The sequence below is a fragment of the Sprattus sprattus genome (genome assembly GCF_963457725.1).
Source record: "Sprattus sprattus genome assembly, chromosome: 12".
Lineage (NCBI taxonomy): Eukaryota > Metazoa > Chordata > Actinopteri > Clupeiformes > Clupeidae > Sprattus > Sprattus sprattus.
The window spans coordinates 10426484-10445714 of record NC_137910.1 but is presented as its reverse complement, the minus strand read 5'-3'; the positions used below and the strand labels follow the sequence as shown (position 1 = coordinate 10445714).

The window sequence follows — 19231 nt, the reverse complement described above, 5'->3', positions numbered from 1 at the left end:
GTAGAGGGCCTCGGCCTGCAAGGACAGACAGCTACAGTCGAATCCCTTAGACAGCAGATGGCAGTATGAGCTCATGACCACGGTGGGCGCCGGGTGACTGTGGGGGTGGGGGTGGGGGTGGGGGGGTGATGATGATGTAATGGCATAAGGCACACATGATGCAACTGTGAGGCTGTGTGCACAGATGAGCACTGGAGCACAGAAGGCTGGTCCAAAGACAGAGAACTCAACTCGCCAAACACACGGCTACAGATGGATTAGTACTGTAGGCACAGCGAAACATAAGGCACCAGTTTGTGTGTGTGAAGTGCCAGTTTGAGTGTTTGCTGGTATTCTTCAAAGTTTGATTTTGTGGTAGCATGAGAGAGAGAGAGAGAGAGAGAGAGAGAGAGACAGAGAGAGAGAGAGGGGGAAAGAGACTGTGTGTGTGTGTGTGTGTGTGTGTGTGTGTGTGTAAGTGTGTATGCATATGAATGTATCTGTGTGTGTGTGTAAGTGTGTATGCATATGAATGTATCTGTGTGTAAGTGTGTATGCATATGCATGTATCTGTGTGAACTTGTGTTTGTGAGGACACATAAATCAAAAAGAGACTACTTCTGTTTGTGTGTATGTATGTGTGTGTGTGTGTATGTGTGTGTGTGTGTGTGTGTGTATGTGTGTGTATGTGTGTGACTCACAAAGCTGCGGGAGGAGGAGAGCAGCTCGGGTCGTCCCCCGATGACGGTGGCGCTCAGGCTACGGGCGACACGACGCAGGTTCTCTGCACTGTAGGACTCGTCACACACCCCCACCCGGTCACACTCCACTGCACACGGAGGCTGTACACGCACACACACACACACACACACACACACACCGAACCACAGATGAACAAACACACACACACACACCGAACCACAGATGCACAAACACACACACACATCGAACCACAGATGCCCAAACACACACAGTTAGCAATGAATGAGCAGCAATTTAACACATGAACACTTTTCAAACACAGTCTTCTCTGACACACAGATGCAATGCAGTATCAGGCACAGCATCAGCACTCTCTATGCTGTTCTAGGGGCTAAAGCGATGGCCTCCAAACACACACACACACCCACAGTCACACACACACACAGACACACACACACACACACACACACACACACAGTCATACACACAGTCACACACACACAAACACAAGCACACACAACTGCGCAAACACACACACACCAATTACCTTAGTGTGTGTCTCTGGGGTGTTGGTATAGCTAGGTGTTCTGTAGGCGTTCCTCTCGATCTCAGCCGTGGGAGTTTTGGAGCGTCCGAGTGTTCCTCCATATAGGAGCTTCCTGGCCGCAGAGCCTGCTCACAGGCAAACACCAGTCAAGCAATGACAACATGACACACTCTATCCCAATCACATTCCATCAAGGTCACACTCTATCCCAATCACATTCCATCGTGGTCACACTCTATCCCAAACACATTCCATCAAGGTCACACTCTATCCCAATCACATTCCATCTCGGTCAGGGGATAGGAACAGTTTGCAACATTGGCAGCAGTGCAAGCCAGCCCTTCAATACTCCTTCCAATTGTACTGCTTGATAATGCACTAGCTGCAGATCAGACAGGCCTGCTAATGAGCGGCTGATGAGGCTCAGCCAGTGTTTTTCCACCACGCAATAGTGCTACTCAATGACACCCCATGCTACCATTGAGCATCAATGCATCTCATATATTGCTTTTTTTTTTATTATTTTTTTATTATTATTTTATGTATGATATTTATGAATCGATTTATTAATTGTTATTTATTATTATTTAGCTGTGTAAGAAGTCTGTTGTCGCCTCTACTGTCTCGTTGTCTTTGTGGCAATGACAAATAAAGTACTTTGAACTTGAACTTTGAACTTTGAGCCATACATTAATGGAATGTGTTTCTAACTCACGGTGGAGAATGAAGCAGTGCCATGTAAGGAAAAGTCAGCTTCGTAAATCTAGGTGCTGTGTTGGTGGTGCTAAGTGATGAGAATCTACTCAGGTACTGCAATTAAGCTCATTTATGTAACGGGTAAAGAACAAACTCCTGAGGGCCTGTACCTGGTCTGGGGCCCGGCTGGGGGCTGGGGCCGCGGGGGGTGCGGGGTACGGAGGGAACGTTCAGGCTGGCCTGGTAGAGGGAGTCCAGCTCCGAAAGCTCCTCATTGGGGGAGGTGCCAGTCACGGAAAGGGCATTCTGGGAGTTGTAGTATCGGTTGACATTCTCGGCCCAGCACTCCACAGGCATGCAGGCTCCTGCGCGGAGGTCCAAAGGCGAGGAGGGGGACGGGGAGGGGGAGGGGGAGCGGGCGATGTGCTGGGAGGTTGGAGCGCCGCTGGGAGAGACCTGCGAGGTGTAGTGGGGGCGGGACGCGTCACGAGTCAAAGTCCCGTTGTGACTGGCCAGAGGAGCAGGGGAAGGCGGGGTCAGGCTGGTCTTGGGCTGGCAGGGGGCGCCGGATATCAGGCCGTTGGGCTGGGGGGAGGCGTGGGTGGAGGGGCGTCGGCCGCCCAGAGCTGCCCCCCAGTCTGCGTCCTGTGGACTCAGGTGGGCCGGGGAGGGGCTGTGGGTGCGTGGGGGGTGCAGCGCGTGGCCCGCCGTCTGGGTGGGCGCACGGGCGTGGCCGTTGCAGAAAGTGACCGGAGGCTGACTGGGCAATGCCGGCGGCTGGGGAGGATTTTCTGTCACACGCGTAGGCACGGGCAGCGGCTGGCCGTTGTGTTTAACGCTGGCGCCTGGCGCACCCCTGGTATCCCACCTGGGGCCCTCGGCCGGCACACCTACCGCTGGGCGTGTGCCGCCATCTTGCCGGTGTGGGGTAAAGGGGGCAGTTGGATGCAGCAGAGGCACTGCAGAGGGGTGGGGGGGGCGGGAGGGGGCTTTTGTGCGTGGAGTGGGGCAGCACGTGAGGAGCAGAGGGGGGGCCGGTGGTGCTGGTTCTGGTGGAGTCCTGCTGGGTTAGCTCCTGGGGCTCCTCTGGGGCCGCTGTCAGAAGGATTCGGATCGGGCCAGAGGGTTCACTGTGAAGGAGAGCAGAGCAGAGCAGAGAGGATCAGTAACCAGCAGTGATCAGAACAGCTGACCTACACTCCACTGTCCCTAAAGCATCATGCAGAGATCCAACTTGGATAAAAGAAATGAGTGTGTGTGTGTGTGTGTGTGTCTGTGCATATGTGCACGCATGTGTGTATGTGTGTGTGTGTGTGTGTGTATGCATTTGTGTGTGAGTGTGTGTATGTGTGTGTTTATGAGGGAGAGGGGATGATTTTGAGCGTTATCTTGGTTTATTTGATCAGAGCTCTGCAATGCCTTTGGGAGCCTGGGCCTTATTCTTTTGATCTTGTGTGTGTGTGTGTGCATGTGTGTGTGTGCATGTGTGTGCATGTGTGTGCGTGCATGTGTGTGTGTGAGAGAGAGAGTGTGTGTATGTATGTGTGTGTGTGTGTGTGTGTGTCCCACATAAAAACCTCACTACTTCAGAGCCCTGGCTGAGACGAACATTATGTCATTAGTCCCTTTCATGTTGCCCTGCGGAAGACTGCAGGTGTGCACTTCACACACACGCGCGCACACACACACACACACACACACACACACACACACGTGTTCAGCCAACAGCGGTACCTGGAGGGCTGCTCCTGCGGTCTCTCCTTCTCCTCGTCCTCCTCCTCCTCCTCACGCTGCAGTTTGTGCTCCTGCTGCTGCTCCTGCTGCTGCTGCTGCTCCTGCGTCTGCTGCATGCGCTGCTGCAGGCCCCGCGCTCTCCTCATGCATTTCTGCAGTGTCCTGCTATGAGTGTTAGTGCCGCCCTCATGCATGGGAGGCCTGAGTTTAGCTACAACGCCCAACAGAAAAGAAAAACGTACAGAAAAGAAGCAAAACACAAATAAACATAAATAAAAGAAAAAATACAAAAAAAGAGGATGGGGGTGTGGGCGGGGTTCTGGAAGGACGGAATGAGCAGCGTTATGGACGGACATGCAGAATCAAAAGGAGACGAGGAGCATGAGGACGATAACTGAGAAGGGTGGAGCATGGTGCGACGGGTGAGTGTGAGGATGGGGAGGGAGGGACAGACACCGGGGACAGGGCTGAGAGGGACTTTGATTCAAGTGGCCTCGACAGATTTCTGTCACAAATGCATGTCTGTTTTACACCAAAAAACAACCATGGACAAAATTATAGTTGAAAATGCAGGGGGGGGGGGGGGGATGGGAGCAACTGACCAACTAAAAAAAAAAATGTTCAGCGCTCGAACTTAAAAGTAAAATAGCGGTTGGAACTACCTGGTGAAGCGCATTAGTCTCTGTTATGTTAGGTTAACAGGGTGGGGGACTAGATTCTCTTTTGAAAGGTGATCCGGCTGAAGAAAGCTGGCCTACTCTGATGGCGGTGCAGGGAGAGGAGTGAGGCAGAGGAGGAGAGACCGGGATCATTCACTGGGGGGGAAGTGTGTGTGCGCAGAACAGTGTCAGCAGTGTCAAACCAGAGGTAACACACTCGGACACACACACACAAACACACACACTATCACACACTGACAGTTGCATCTGCATAAATATACGTACTTGCTCTTGCGCACACACACACAAACAAACACTGACACACAGGCACTCACTCCACACAAAGACACCAACAGGCTTGTTGACTAAACACACAGCGTCCAAGTGACACCACACTGTTGTCAAGACCCCTCTCTGGGATACTGCATGGGTTGCTATGCCAACGAGCCCCCCCCCCCCCCCCCCCCCCTTTCTTCCTCATTGCCAGCTTGGGTGGTAGCCATGGAGACCAGTAAACTCCATTCTGGGGCCTGACCCGGTTCAACATGACCACTGGCCCAGCGCTGTTTGGACAGGCTAGATTATTACTCTTTGTGATGATAGAGCCCTGCTGCTCCAGTCTGTGCTGGCCAGAGATAGACAGCGGACACAGACTGGTTTCTATGGCCACCGTCTATTTAAAGGGCCGGCTGGAGAGAAAGCACTGCTCACACAAAAAGACAAAGAGAGAGAGAGAGAGAGAGAGAGAGAGAGAGAGAGAGAGAGAGACCCAATAACAACTGTGGTTTCAAGGAACACTGCATAAAAACACGCACAAGCAAACAAATGCTCGCTCGCTCGCTCCCTCACTCACTCACTCACTCACTCAATCAATCAACCCAGAAATGCAGATACACACACACACACACACACAGAGTCCTGATATTCACTCAAACACACGTACGCAGACACACACAGACACACACACACACACACACACACACACCAACGCATGTTGGTGGCAGAGGTAGCAGCAGGCTGATGGCGGCTGACTGAACTCTACGTACACATAGCTTCATTAACTGCAGAAGGACACAGACACACACACAGAGACAGACACACACACACACACACTGAAGGCTACTTACACATAGCTTTGTTAACTACAGACAGACACAGACACAGACACACACACTGAAGGCTACTTACACATAGCTTTGTTAACTACAGACAGACACAGACACACACACTGAAGGCTACTTACACACAGCTTTGTTAAATAAAGACAGACACAGACACACACACATACAGACACACACACACAGACACACACACACACACACACACACACACACACTGAAAGCTACTTACACACAGTTTCGTAAACTTCAGACAGACACAGACACACACACACACACACACACACACACACACACACACACTGAAGGCTACTTACACACAGCTTCGTTAACTACAGACAGTGCGGCAGCCACCTCCCCGGCCTGCTCTAAGCGCAGAGACTGATCTAAGAGGGCGTCTGCGTCCGACACACACCGCTCAAAGCTATCCCCTTTGCCTGCAGGACACACAGCAAAGCACCGAGAGACAGAGAGAGGGAGAGAGAGAGAGAAAGACAGAGAGACCTTGAGAGAGAGACCACAAACACAAACGTGCACACGCACGGAGAAACTAAATCGGCCACCCACCACCTCATCAATGCAGAAGAAGCCAACATATATGCGTATATCCCCTCACACACTCGCATACTAACAAACTAAAAATCTTCGTCCACCCCTAAGTAGACACACACACACACACACACAGAAGAAGAAGTGTGTAGAAAGGGTTTGAACACACAGGTGTGCAGGCGTTGCGTAACAAGGCGGCGGTGCGTAACGAGACAGCGGCGTGCTCCCACCTTGGCTCTGGAGCTGGTCCAGGTCCATGAACTTGCTGGGTCTGGGGTTGAAGCCCAGGGCCGCCTCCCGCTCCTTCTCCCTGCGCCGCTGCTGCTCCTGCTCGCACGCCCGCCGCGCCACCTCCTCCTGGAGCTCGTCCAGCTCACTGCGGCCTTCAGACGGGCCTGAACACACACACACAGAGTTCAATTCAATACATACACAAAAATATTACTAGATACACACACACGGCCACTTCCTCTTTTCTGGGAAAACCCAGACATTTGATTTCACACAGATCCAACACACACACACACACACACACACACACACACACACACACACACACACACACACACACACACATATAGCAAACTATACCACACACTGATCAATAGAGGCAGTCACAAGTCACAAGTAATTACACACATCAATATATACACACATGCACACACACAAACACAAGCAATACGCAAACACACAAACACCCACTTGTACACATGCGCACATGCTACCATGATTTTCCTGGAAAATAGCCATTTGTTTCCTTCTTCTCTGCCAGAATCAGGGTAGGCAAACATTACAAGCCCATCCTGGAGCAGGATATACATGTACATCATCACACTTGGGTGGGCACTCACTCACACACACACACACACACAAACACACACACACACTCGCTCTCCCTCTCTCTCTCTGAGGGAGTGCATGGCTCCGCACATAAATCATTACTTTATATTCACACACTGAAACAACAAGATAAGCGAGGTTGTGGGATTTGCCAACTCTTTTATAGAAGTAAACAGACACACCACACACACACACACACACACACACTAATGTAAACAATGGCAGTAGTGTGATGTGGACAGAGCTCTTTAATCCACAGCTCTAAACAGATAACCAGCCCCTGCCCCCACGTACCCGGGCTGCTCTGACCGGGGTCTCTGGTGTCTTTTGTGTCCCTGGTCTCCCTGGTGTCTCTGGTGTCTCTGGTCTCTCTTGTGTCTCTGGCCTCTCTGGTGTCCCTGGTGGCCGCTTTAACTTCCTGCAGCAGGGCGCTGCTGCTCTTTGACTTTGGCACACTCCGCCATGAAGGACCCACATTAGGGGCGGGCGGCTTCTTCATACCCCCATCCCTGAGAGAGAGAGAGAGAGAGAGAGAGAGGAGGGAGAGGAGAGAGAGAGAGAGAGAGAGAGTGAGCGAGAGAGAGAGAGATAGATGTTATTAATCCTGAACCAACATGTGGTTGCAAATGTTTTCTGCTGTCTGCTGAATATCTTATGTATGTGTATGAGAGTCTGTGTGTGTGACAGTGTGTGTGTGTGTGTGTGTGTGTGTGTGTGCGAGTGTGCGTGATTGTGTGTGTCTGTCAGTGTGTAAGTGTGTGTATGAGTGTGTGTGTGTGTGTATGTGTGTGTGTGTGATTTACCTGTGTGTGTGTGTGCTGCCGTGACTGTCCCCCAGCGGCAGGTCCAGGCTGACGGGGCTGCTGCTGTTCCTCTCGCTGCTCTCGTATCCGCTCTCCATCCTCTGGATCAGCCTGGGCTGCTGCTGATGCTGCTGGTGGTGCTGATGCTGATGCTGCTGTAGTTGCTGCTGTTGATCCAGCCCCCGGGTTCGCAGCGCGGGGAGCGTCCCTGAGCTGCCTCCGCACCTGAACGCCGGGGCCACCGCTGGCGTGGTGGTCGCCGTGGGGAGCGCTGTTGTCGGCGGTGACGCTGTTGTCGTTATCTGGTCCGGCAGGGCCGCCGGCGAGCCTCCATCCTCGGCCAGGGCCCCGGCGTTCAGCGGGCTGTACCCGGCCTGCCGGCGCCGCTCGCGGCTGAAGATGCTGTCGATGTTGAGGGCCTCGCGGCGGGGCTTCCAGGCCGGACGGTAGCGGCCCAAGGAGGCGGAGCTGGACTTGGACTCGCTGCTGGTGCTGTCGGCTTCCCAGTCGCACGTGGGGGCCCCCGGCTCTGGGCCCGTCCCGCCGCTGCCACCGCCTGTGGAAGAGGGGATGAAGGAGGTGGAGGAGGAGAGCGGGCGGCTGTGGATGATGTTGCTCATGGTCTCCTTGAAGTCCCGCAGTCGGCTGCCTGAGGAGGGCTTTGGAGCGGTGCGTGGGGCCTGCTGCTCCTTCAGAGTCTCACCTACACACACACACACACACACACACACACACACACACACACACACACACACACACACACACACACACACACACACAGAGAGAGAGAGAGGGAGAGAGAGAGAGAGATGTGGAGGAGATGGTGAGGAGAAAGGAAATAAAAGCATGGGCACCCCTGGGGTGGCTGCACTTGTCACTTGCCTCACTGTGACTCAGAACTCAAACAGGAGCAGGGAAACAGGAGGGAGCCTCGCCTGTCAATCATATGGCACTGCCTCTCCACAGGAGGCTCAGACACTTCATTTAAATACCAGGTGGAGTACACGGCAGACCTTCAGGTGCTGACTGCATGCAAAACTCTCTGGGAGTTGATTGGCTGGCCTTAGCTCCTGGGAGTTGATTGGCTGGCCCTAGCACCTGGGAGTTGATTGGCTGGCCCTAGCACCTGGGAGTTGATTGGCTGGCCCTAGCACCTGGGAGTTGATTGGCTGGCCCTAGCACCTGGGAGTTGATTGGCTGGCCCTAGCACCTGGGAGTTGATTGGCTGGCCCTAGCACCTGGGAGTTGATTGGCTGGCCCTAGCACCTGGGAGTTGATTGGCTGGCCCTAGCTCCTGTAGCTCTGCATCCTCTCACTGTTAGTCATACAATAGAAACTATTTCCTTCTTGAAACTGCTTTGTGCATCAATGTACAGTATGAAACACAATGCAATTCCACAATGAACATTTATAATGCAAAGCATTAGCATGTGTTATAATAAATGACTTAGCTAATTCTAAGCCTATTGTTGAAACAGGGTATTTCCCAAAGACCATCTCTGTCTCTTCTCTGACTGTGGCCTGTTGGGGCCGCTGACAGCCGATCTGACCTACCCTCACTATGGTAACCGGCCGAAGACGCCTCGTCAGCCCGAGACCCCCGGCAGCGCTCCTCCAAGCGGCGTGGCCGGCTGGCACTCCTCTTCCTGTCCGCAGTCCCGCCCTTCCTGTCCATCGGGCCGGACTTCCGGAGCACGTGGCGGGAGAGCGGCTCGCTGTCTGTCACTGGGCCTGGAGGGCACAAGAGAGACCACATCATTACTCTGAGGAAATCAGCTTTCGCAGGTGTTGCATTATTACTTTTGCTACACAAATGGCTTCACCTGATGATATTACCTCATTTTATACTGCATTTAGACCCTCACTGCATGGTCTATTTCTACAGTCACATGATCTACGTATATTCAACCCCTGGACTAAGCAACCTGATGCTCCCCTCAAGCTCCAAAGATCCGTCTTAAGAACACAGAGCAAAGATCCGTCTTCAGAACACAGAGCAAAGATCCGTCTTAAGAACACAAGGCAAAGATTTACAGATCCAGAGGGTCCATGTAAAACATAAAAGGGAGCACAATCAATTTTCTTTACTTCAACTTTCCTCCTCTGCCAAGTGCAAGCGAGCGAGATGGGAGACATGCCTCCAGCCTCACACTCTTGAGTGGGCAGTCTCTTTATCAGTAGCGTCTCCATGAGAACTGTTATAAGCTCAGCCTCAGACAGCCTCGGAGGGGGAGATGGCAGTCTAACGCATGGAGCCGCCAAGAAAGCCAACGCAGTAGGAACGCATCGGTTCCACACTTGTTGACTTGCGTGCCAAGATATGTCTTTGGGTATTTAGCGCCCCCATTCAAAGCGCCCGCTGGGCCGCGGAGCATGCCGAGGACCTGCATGTCACGCTGTTCTTTTAGAGCGCCATCTCGCTAAAACACCATGCAGAGTATCAGGCTGTTTCTGTGCATCACTCAACAGGTCCCTGGAATACAAAGCAGGCAGCTCTTGAAAGTTGTGAAGGCATTGTGGAATAGACCAAAGTAGTCAAAAGCCTATCTGGAGAGACTGCAACTGCTAACTCAATAAGCAGCCGCTGAACAGAAACAAGCTTAAAGGCTTGCATGAGCACAATAAATGTTTCAACAAACTTTTGCATTTATGAGTTTGACAGTCTGTGGGTGGATGTGGGCGAGAGAGCAGAGGCAGGAGTCAGGAGGGCCAGAGGCAGGAGTCAGGAGGGCCAGAGGCAGGAGGGCAGGAGGACCAGAGGCAGGAGGGCAGGAGGCCAGAGGGAGGAGCCCAGAGGCAGGATGGCCAGAGGCAGGAGGGCAGAGGCAGGAGGGCCAGAGGCAGGAGGACCAGAGGCAGGAGGACCAGAGGCAGGAGGGCAGGAGGACCAGAGGCAGGAGGGCAGAGGCAGGAGGGCCAGAGGCAGGAGGGCCAGAGGCAGGAGGGCCAGAGGCAGGAGGGCCAGAGGCAGGAGGGCCAGAGGCAGGAGGGCAGGAGGACCAGAGGCAGGAGGGCAGGAGGCCAGAGGGAGGAGCCCAGAGGCAGGAGGGCAGAGGCAGGAGGGCCAGAGGCAGGAGGACCAGAGGCAGGAGGCAGGAGGCCAGAGGGAGGAGCCCAGAGGCAGGATTGCCAGAGGCAGGAGGGCAGAGGCAGGAGTCAGGAGGACAGGAGGACCAGAGGCAGGAGGCAGGATGACTGGTTAAAAGACCTCATAAGATGAAGTTGATGCTTTTGGATTCTTGATCATGTGCTGCGTGGATGTGAGGATGTGTGTGTGGGTGGGTGTCTGCGGAGGTGGACGCAGTTTGTGTGTGTGTGTGTGGGTGTCTGCGGAGGTGGACGCAGAGTGTGTGCCGGCACGGTTAGCGTACCTGTGGTCTCCAGGCTGCTGTGAGAGGCTGCGTCGTGGTTGTCAGGGTTACAGATGACTGTGCCCTGGGAGTCGGAGGAGAAGTGGCTGGCCATGGACTCATGGTGCGAGTGAGAGTGCATGTAGCTGTAGCTGTCTGTGGACGAGTCGGTGCGCGTGTCGCTGGAGATGGACGGCTCGCGGCCTGCAGAGAACGGAACGGAGAACAAAAACAGAACTATTATTTTCGCCAACTGCATTGTATCTGGAAGTGCATCACAAAACATTCTTTATCGTACAACTCTTACTATATGACCACACAGTGTTGCATCGTCATCCTGGGAACTAGCATGCTTACCACAGCCCTTGAGCCAAAGGACAGCACAAGCTAGCACGAACAAGTGAAGGTGAATTACAGCCCCACTACTGCCGTACAGCCGAATGTTAGTTAACATAATCCTCATCTGTGACAATAAACTACGCTAAGCTATGTTCTGCTGATTACACTATCAGGCTTAAAGCTGCTTCTCCGGAGGGCAGAGGGAGGTCGGAGGTCGTACCTGAGTCCTCGCTGTCGTAGTAGGACTTGTTGATGTAGTGCAGGTCCAGTCTGGATTGCTGGTCCTGCGCTGCCACCGGCGTCCCCCGGGGGTCAGCATAGAGCAGCAGCAGAGGCTGGTAGTGACCCTTTATGCAGCGAGACACCACATCCTTCCATTTGGGCCCAATCTGAGAGAGAGAGAGGGAGAGAGACATAGAGGGAGAGAGAGAGAGAGAGAGAGAGAGAGGAAGGAAGGGAGGGGGAGAGAGAGAGAGAGAGAGACAGAGAGTGAGGAAGGGACAGAGGGAGGGAGAGAGAGAGAGACAGAGAGAGAAAGTGTTGGGAAATAGGGAGAAAAACAACACAAAAATCAGTGAGACAGAGATAGAGCTGAGAGCAATGTCACTCGGCTTCCTGTGACTCAGTCCCCAAATGGCGGTGGTGACGTACACTTCCCAGCAGCACAGCAGTCCGACTAGAAGAAGAAGAGAAAACACACAGCGACAGCTCCCTCGGACGCGCTGCTACGCACACGCAGTTAGAATGGCCGATAAATTCCTCCAAAAGGATTGCTGGAGATCGGACGTCGTCCGAGACCGTCCCACAAATCTCAATTTCCGCTCCAAAACTTGAGCTTAGCTTACCCCCTAGATACTCCCTGGATTTCCAAAAGAAGGATTCGCTTCACTGCTCAGCCTCCATAGTTTGACTGTGGCAGGATGTCCGACCAGCCCTATCACAGCGCAGCAGCATGCACCGAGCTTGTGTGTGTGTGTGTGTGTGTGTGGCTGTGTGTGTAAGGGTGTTAAAAAGTGTGAGCGTGTGTGTGTGCGTTAGAGTTGATGTGTGTGTGTGTGTGTGAGTGTGTATGTGATTGGGACCCTATGAGAATATGTGGATGACAATGTGTGGGTGTGAACATGTGCTCACGTGTGTGTGAGTGTGTACATGGGTATGTGTGTACGTGTGTGTGTGTGTGTGTGTTTCTTTCCCTAGCTGTGGCCTGTGATTGGCTGGTCCTCCTGGCCCAGCTGAGGCATGGACAATGGAGGGATATCCTTGTTTTCTGTCCACTTTTGTCCGGCCCTCTCGGCCGCTCACGTGCTGGGCTTACTGCAGCCCGCTGGGCCCACCGCTCGCGCTCCCAAAAAAAGCTGCTTTGTGTGCAACTGTCCTGGATCCAGCGCCCAGCACAGCCCTTTATGTACACAAAGCCCTGCCAGTGAGCAGAGCAGGGGCAGGGGGGGTTGGAGGGGGGGGTTTGGGGGAAAGGGGGTGAGGCAGGGCCGGAGAGGCAAAGAGAGACAGAAAAAGACTCAGAGATTATGACATAGTAAGAGAAATGCGGACAAAAAAAAAGACAGGTGACCGAGAAGGACAAAGAGAGAATGTGTGTGTATGTGTGTGTGTATGTTAGTGGGTGTGTGTGCGTGCGTGTATAAGTGTGTGTGTCTGTGTGTGTGTGTGCGAGTGAGTAAAACAGAGTGAAGAGAGAGAGACAGACATACAGAGAAAGAGCAAGAAAGAGAGAGAGTGAGAAAGAGACGGAGAGAGGATGAAAAAGAGAGAGGATGTAGAAGAGTGAGCTGCTGGCTTCAGTTCAGCTGTGGCTGCTCTCCTCTCCTCTCCTGCCCTCAGCTGAGGGTAGCAGCACTGACCCAAATACAGCTGCAGCACAGCAAACCTGCCCAACGCCTCAGACCAGACAGGAGCTTCAGTGTGCACACACACACAAACACACACACACACACACACACACACACACACACACACACACACACACACACACACACACACACACACACACACACACACACACACACACACACACACACACACACACACACACACACACACACACACACACACGAGGAGCTCTCTGCCAGGAGGGATCCATAGACTGCCTCAAAGTCACTTCCAAAGCCCAAGTTAGTGTGATTCATTTAAGAGCACGGATGTGATCTTCATACGCCGCTCTTGAATAAATATGTCATGTTGGTCATGAAAATGAACACTCGCATTAGTCTTTTATTTTAGTTGATCTAAATAGTTTCATGCAATAAAGCCTGACTAATGGAAGAACTCCAGAAGGAACAGAGGTACGCTTGTTGTATGCGCGCTTCCTGTTATAAGTTATAACTGCCTCTGTGGTAGTACCATGGCGACAGCAATAATGTCAAACAATCGAATGATGACTGTGGTTGTGATGAAAGTGCTGGTTGCAGTGACGCCATTGCAGTCAAAGTAAAGATTCCCTATGAACTTAATGCAATTAACATGCCCCCGTCTCACAAGTGAGTCAACGCGCTGCTGAATTATGCAAACCAGCACACTGGCACGAACGCAAGCATACACCAATGATCAACACAAACCCAACACACACTCTCAATTGTGCTCTCTCTCTCTGAAACAAACACACACACACACACACACACACACACACACACACACACACACAGTAGATGAGGAGTCTGCAGGGTGCCATTAAATCATATAACCACTACTTCAGTTTTTCCTTCTAATGACTTCGAACTGACTCCCCACTGACAGAGCAAGCTTTAAACAGTCAAGAGCAATGCCTGTGAGTATGTGTGTGAGCGTGAGTGTGTGTGTGTGTGTGTGTGTACGGTGTGTGTGTGTGTGTGTGTATTTGTGTGTGTCTGGCGTGTGTGTGTGTGAGCATGTCCATCTAAGAGTGAGTATGACATTACTGCAAGGAATCTTTAGGTTTAAAAGGCTTTAAATGTAGCCAACCCATCTCCATAATGGTGTGCTAAATCCCAAATGCAACCCGCCATCTTCCTCAGGCGTTGCAGGATGCACTGCGCGGGCCGCGGGGTGAAAACAGGAAACAGGAAGGTCGCCGTACCTCCTTGACGTGGGCGTCGTCAAAGTACATCCACTTGCGGATCTTGGTCTGGAAGAAGAAGGTGGAGTAGTGCTTGCCGTAGTAGCACACCATGCCCACCAGGTAGAGCTCCGCCTGCTTGGCCTTCTCCTCCGTCACCCGGTAGAAGAGCTGGGAGAGATGGGGGGGGGGGGGGGGGGAGTGGGAGAAAGAAAGGAGAGAGAGATAGAGAGGGGGAGAGAGTGGGCGAGAGAAAGGAGGGGGAGAGTGAGAGAAAGAGAGAGAGAGATGAGATAGAGAGGGGAAGAGAGTGAGAGAGAGAAAGAGAGATAGAGAGGGGGAGAAAGAGAGAGAGATAAAGAGGGGGAGAAAGAGAGAGAGATAGAGAGGGGAAGAGAGTGAGAGAGAGAGAGAGATAGAGAGGGGGAGAAAGAGAGAGAGATAGAGAGGGGGAGAAAGAGAGAGAGATAGAGAGAGATAGAGAGGGGGAGAAAGAGAGAGAGATAGAGAGGGGAAGAGAGTGAGAGAGAGATAGAGAGGGGGAGAAAGAGAGAGAGATAGAGAGGGGAAGAGAGTGAGAGAGAGAGAGAGAGATAGAGAGGGGGAGAAAGAGAGAGAGATAGAGAGGGGGAGAAAGAGAGAGAGATAGAGAGGGGAAGAGCGTGAGAGAGAGAAAGAGATAGAGATAGATGGGGGGAGAGAGAGCACGAACGTCACATGTCATGGCCTGGCTCGATGGAATTTTAGGTGGCATAAATAAGGAGTGGAATGGGGCATGAGCACGCAAACTACCAGCTGAGTGACGGCTGAGGGGGAGGAGGAGGAGGAGGAGGAGGAGTAGGCTGCATCAGTGTACCCAAGTGATAAGGTTGTAAGGGTGTAAGGTTGCGTGGTAGGGATTCCATGGGAGGAGAGTGGCGCCAGGTCAGGTGGGGTGGGGTAAGGGGGTTGGGGAGGGTAGATGAGGACAGGGGGTGCTGTGGTTACCTTGGTTACCTATGATTTCTTTTTTGGGGGGTGAAGTGAGTCCGTGGATAGGTGTTCTGATATGGGGTGTATAATGAGACACAGCGGGGGACAGGGGACGGGGGGTTCATGCATTCAATCTCCTGAGGAGAGGCCATCAGTGCACTTGTGTTTGCTTAGGGGTGAGTCACAGGCCTGCTACACACACACACACACACACACACACACACACACACACACACACACACACACACACACACACACACACACACACACACACACACACACACACACACACACACACACACACACACACACACACACACACAGCCCTGCTATGCTCCCCGACTCCAACCCCCTACTGCAGCAGGACCTACGCACACCTAGGAACACTAGTGCACTGCAGTTACATCACTAGGCCAGAAAAATAGACACACACACACACACACACACACAATCATGTCTCTCTCTCTCTCTGTGTGGTGACAGAGAGTTTGTGATTGTATAATGCATTTCAATGTACACACACATTCTTTGTTTGGGGGGGGGGGGGGGGGGGGTGGTGGTGGTATTACTCACATCTCCCAGCCGTAGGATGGTGCCGAGGCTGTGGATCACGTCCTCTGCCAGGTCAGAGTGGTCGGAGTCCCACACCAGCCCAATGGTGATGATCTCAGGAGAGTTCATCAGGACTCGTCGGATCCGCAGCTTCTCCCCGCAGTTACCCTGGAAACACACACACACAACACACACACACACACACACACACACACACACACACACACAATCACTTTCAATGACAACATCATTGAGAAGGAAACATGACACCTCCATTCAGAGTGTGGGATGGGGATGCTCCGTCTTCCGTGATTGGGCCGCGTGTGTGATGAGGGCTGCTGGGATATGAAGCCTGGGGAACAGGTCCCTCCCTCTCCGAGGAATGACACGCCAGTAAGTAAGAGAGGGTTCAGGCAGCTGCTGCCTTGTAGAGGCTTCAGGAGCCTGACTGATATCTCACACTCTCTCTCTCTCTCTCCCACTCACACACTCTCTCTTACTGTAAGTGCACCCAACCACCACCCAATGGCAGCACGTCTAACGAGTGCCTTGCAGAAGTCTCTCTCGGGAAAGCTCCAGTAGCTGAACAGCACCTTAGAGATGCGGAGGGAGGTGGGGATGGAGGGAGTGATGGGTAATTGTGACCCCCATATGTCTGCCATCTTTCCTCCATTCCTCAGGAGGAAAACGACCCCCCCTCACACACACACACACACACACACACACACACTCACTCCTTTTGTGTATTTGTTTTCAGAGTCCAACCCCCCACCCACAGTGCGGCGATTGAGCTGAGGCCAAATTTTGCCTTAAATAGCGAAGATTTTCTCACAGCGGGCACAAGCTCTGGGAATTCTCACACACACACACACACACACACACACACACACACACACACACACACACACACCCCCGCCCCGCTCTCCAATCACATAGTTCCCCCATCCCCTCCACACACACCATTGAAAAGCACCACATACACACAAGCCAGCACTCGCTAGAACAATGCATTCTTCACCCTTTCACTGCACACAACATTGCGTCTCTCAATTGCCATTTAAAGGATCTTGAATTCAGAACCTTATCTAAAAACAAAGCTACCAGAGAGAGACACAGAACTGCAAACGTTTATACGGTTCTGACGGACGGCTATAGGTGACGGGCGCATTGAGTGTCATGGCGAAGTGCAGGCAGATGTCCCTTTAGTCATTGATGTGCAGAAGATGTTTGTGTGTTTACGAAGAAGATGTTTTTGTGTTTACGACCATCGAGCTGCCACTGAACGATCAGGCCATAGTGGGGGCATTGTCCCCTCCCCAAGGGCCCTCAGCTTTGTTACAGCACAAGGCACTGTTTGTGATGAGTGTGTGACACTGAGTGTGTGACACTGTGTGTGTGTGTGTGTGTGTGTGTCTGTCTGTCTGTGAACTGTGTGATAAAGTAGCCTTGTTCTTTGGTGCCATAAGATGCATTAACATTCCATCCACTCTCTGCCATTTTGACCTAGCTATTACTCAATGTCCATAAGCCCACACACACACACACACACACACACACACACACACACACACACACACACAGGGCAACTGCAGATAAAACTTTCATTCCCATTGATTCATGTGCATTGGGAGTCAAGATCATGTAAACTGGGAGTCAAGATCATGTGCACTGGGAGTCAAGATCATGTGCACTGGGAGTCAAGATCATGTAAACTGGGAGTCAAGATCATGTAAACTGGGAGTCAAGATCATGTAAACTGGGGGTCAAGATCATGTAAACTGGGGGTCAAGATCTCGTGTACAAGTAGTTCGTTTTCTGATTCATATTCTCATGACTAACAATCATGAAGTCAACCTCACTCCAGACACCAACAGTGACAAGAGCAGACTACAGGAAGAGGAGTTGGGAATGGTCAGGTTGTGTTGTGGATGGACTGTGCAAAGTGTGTGTGTGTGTGTGTGTGTGTGTGTGTGTGTTTGAGTATATGACATGTGGAATGATGGGAAGTGGGTCTGTGTGTGTGTGTGTGTGTGTGTGTGTGTGTGTGTGTGTGCTCACCGGGCAGTTGCGCAAGTCCCCCATGGTGCTGGCGTTCCTCAGAAGCTCCCCGAACATGTCCGGCGTGGGCTTCTCTCGGCACTCCAGCATACGCACCGCCTGGTTACTACAGCCCGGAAGAGATGAAGGGAGGGATAGAGAGAGAGAGAGTGCAAGAAATAGAAAAAAAGAAAATAAGTCAAGTTCAACTCAACTGTTCTAACTTCTCACAGCCACTGTATGAGTGGAAATGTCTGTGTGTGTGTGTGTGTGTGTGTGTGTGTGTGTGTGTGTGTGTGTGTGTGTGTGTGTGTGTGTGTGTGTGTGTGTGTGTGTGTGTGTGTGTGTGTGTGTGTGCATATGCTAGTAGTCCTTGTCTGAGGTGAACTGGCTGCTCCAGAGTGCTATATCCGTGCCTCACCCCAACAGGGTGACAGCAGCCGCCAAGGCCCCTCTACACTGCAGCTGGCCTCAAGGGACACCACAGCTACCCGCACGTGTTCCTCTGTGTGTGTGTGTGTGTGTGTGTGTGTGTGTGTGTGTGTGTATGAATGAGCTTGGGGTGTGTGTCTGCAAGCTCGGAGTGTGTGCATATGTGTGTGGCCCTGTGTGTACACGCATGTGTGCCTGCGTGCCCTGTGAGTGAGTGAGCGAGCCTGCGTGTGTGTGTGTGTGTGTGTGTGTGTGAGACAGAGAGTGAGTGAGTGAGCAAGCGCACAAGTGTGTGTGTGTGTGTGTGTGTGTGTGTGTGTGTGTGAGAGAGAGAGTGAGTGAGCACACGTGTGTGTGTGTGTGTGTGTGTGTGTGTGTGTGTGTGTGTGTGTGTGTGTGTGTGTGCTCGTGAGTCATGTAGCCAGGCGCAGGAGTGCAGTGGAAAGGCCTAATTAGGCTTTCCGCCTCAGCTCTCTTAGCTAGCACGTCTGATGATTCTGCTGCTGCTTCTGCCGCTGCTCCCAGGCAGTAATGGCTCTGACTGCAGCATGCCACTCCTGTAGCAGACATGTGTGTGTGTGTGTGTGTGTGTGTGTGTGTGTGTAGCACACATATCACCAGTGCTAAGTGTCAGGCCAGAGCAGCCCCCTTGCTGTTCAGCAAGCCTGCCTGGCAGAGTGCCATGATCAGTAAATCAGCATTCTGTGTATATGTGTGTGTGAGAGAGTGTGTGTGTGTGTGAGAGAGTGTGTGTGTGTGTGTGTGTGTGTGAGAGAGAGTGTGTGAGAGTGTTTGTGAGTGTGTAGAGGTGCCGTTACGTAACGTATGTGGGCCATTTCTTAAGGCAGATTTGCCGAATTGATTGAAGTGCCC

The 19231-nt window shown here is 52.4% G+C and overlaps 1 protein-coding gene across 1 annotated transcript in view; it reads right to left on the bottom strand.

The window, feature by feature from the left end:
- Nucleotides 1-19231, bottom strand: part of usp54a (ubiquitin specific peptidase 54a) — a gene marked incomplete at both ends in the record, with an annotated part of 42352 nt that overhangs the window by 3071 nt on the left and 20050 nt on the right. The window contains 15 exons of the mRNA XM_080848598.1: nt 681-821; nt 1229-1353; nt 2095-2701; nt 2793-3054; nt 3659-3869; nt 5753-5872; nt 6215-6379; nt 7119-7333; nt 7628-8330; nt 9182-9358; nt 10999-11181; nt 11537-11705; nt 14387-14536; nt 15911-16057; nt 17948-18053. Coding sequence (XP_080704724.1) covers nt 681-821; nt 1229-1353; nt 2095-2701; nt 2793-3054; nt 3659-3869; nt 5753-5872; nt 6215-6379; nt 7119-7333; nt 7628-8330; nt 9182-9358; nt 10999-11181; nt 11537-11705; nt 14387-14536; nt 15911-16057; nt 17948-18053 — 3481 coding nt within the window. The remainder of the gene's footprint in view (nt 1-680; nt 822-1228; nt 1354-2094; nt 2702-2792; nt 3055-3658; nt 3870-5752; nt 5873-6214; nt 6380-7118; nt 7334-7627; nt 8331-9181; nt 9359-10998; nt 11182-11536; nt 11706-14386; nt 14537-15910; nt 16058-17947; nt 18054-19231) is intronic.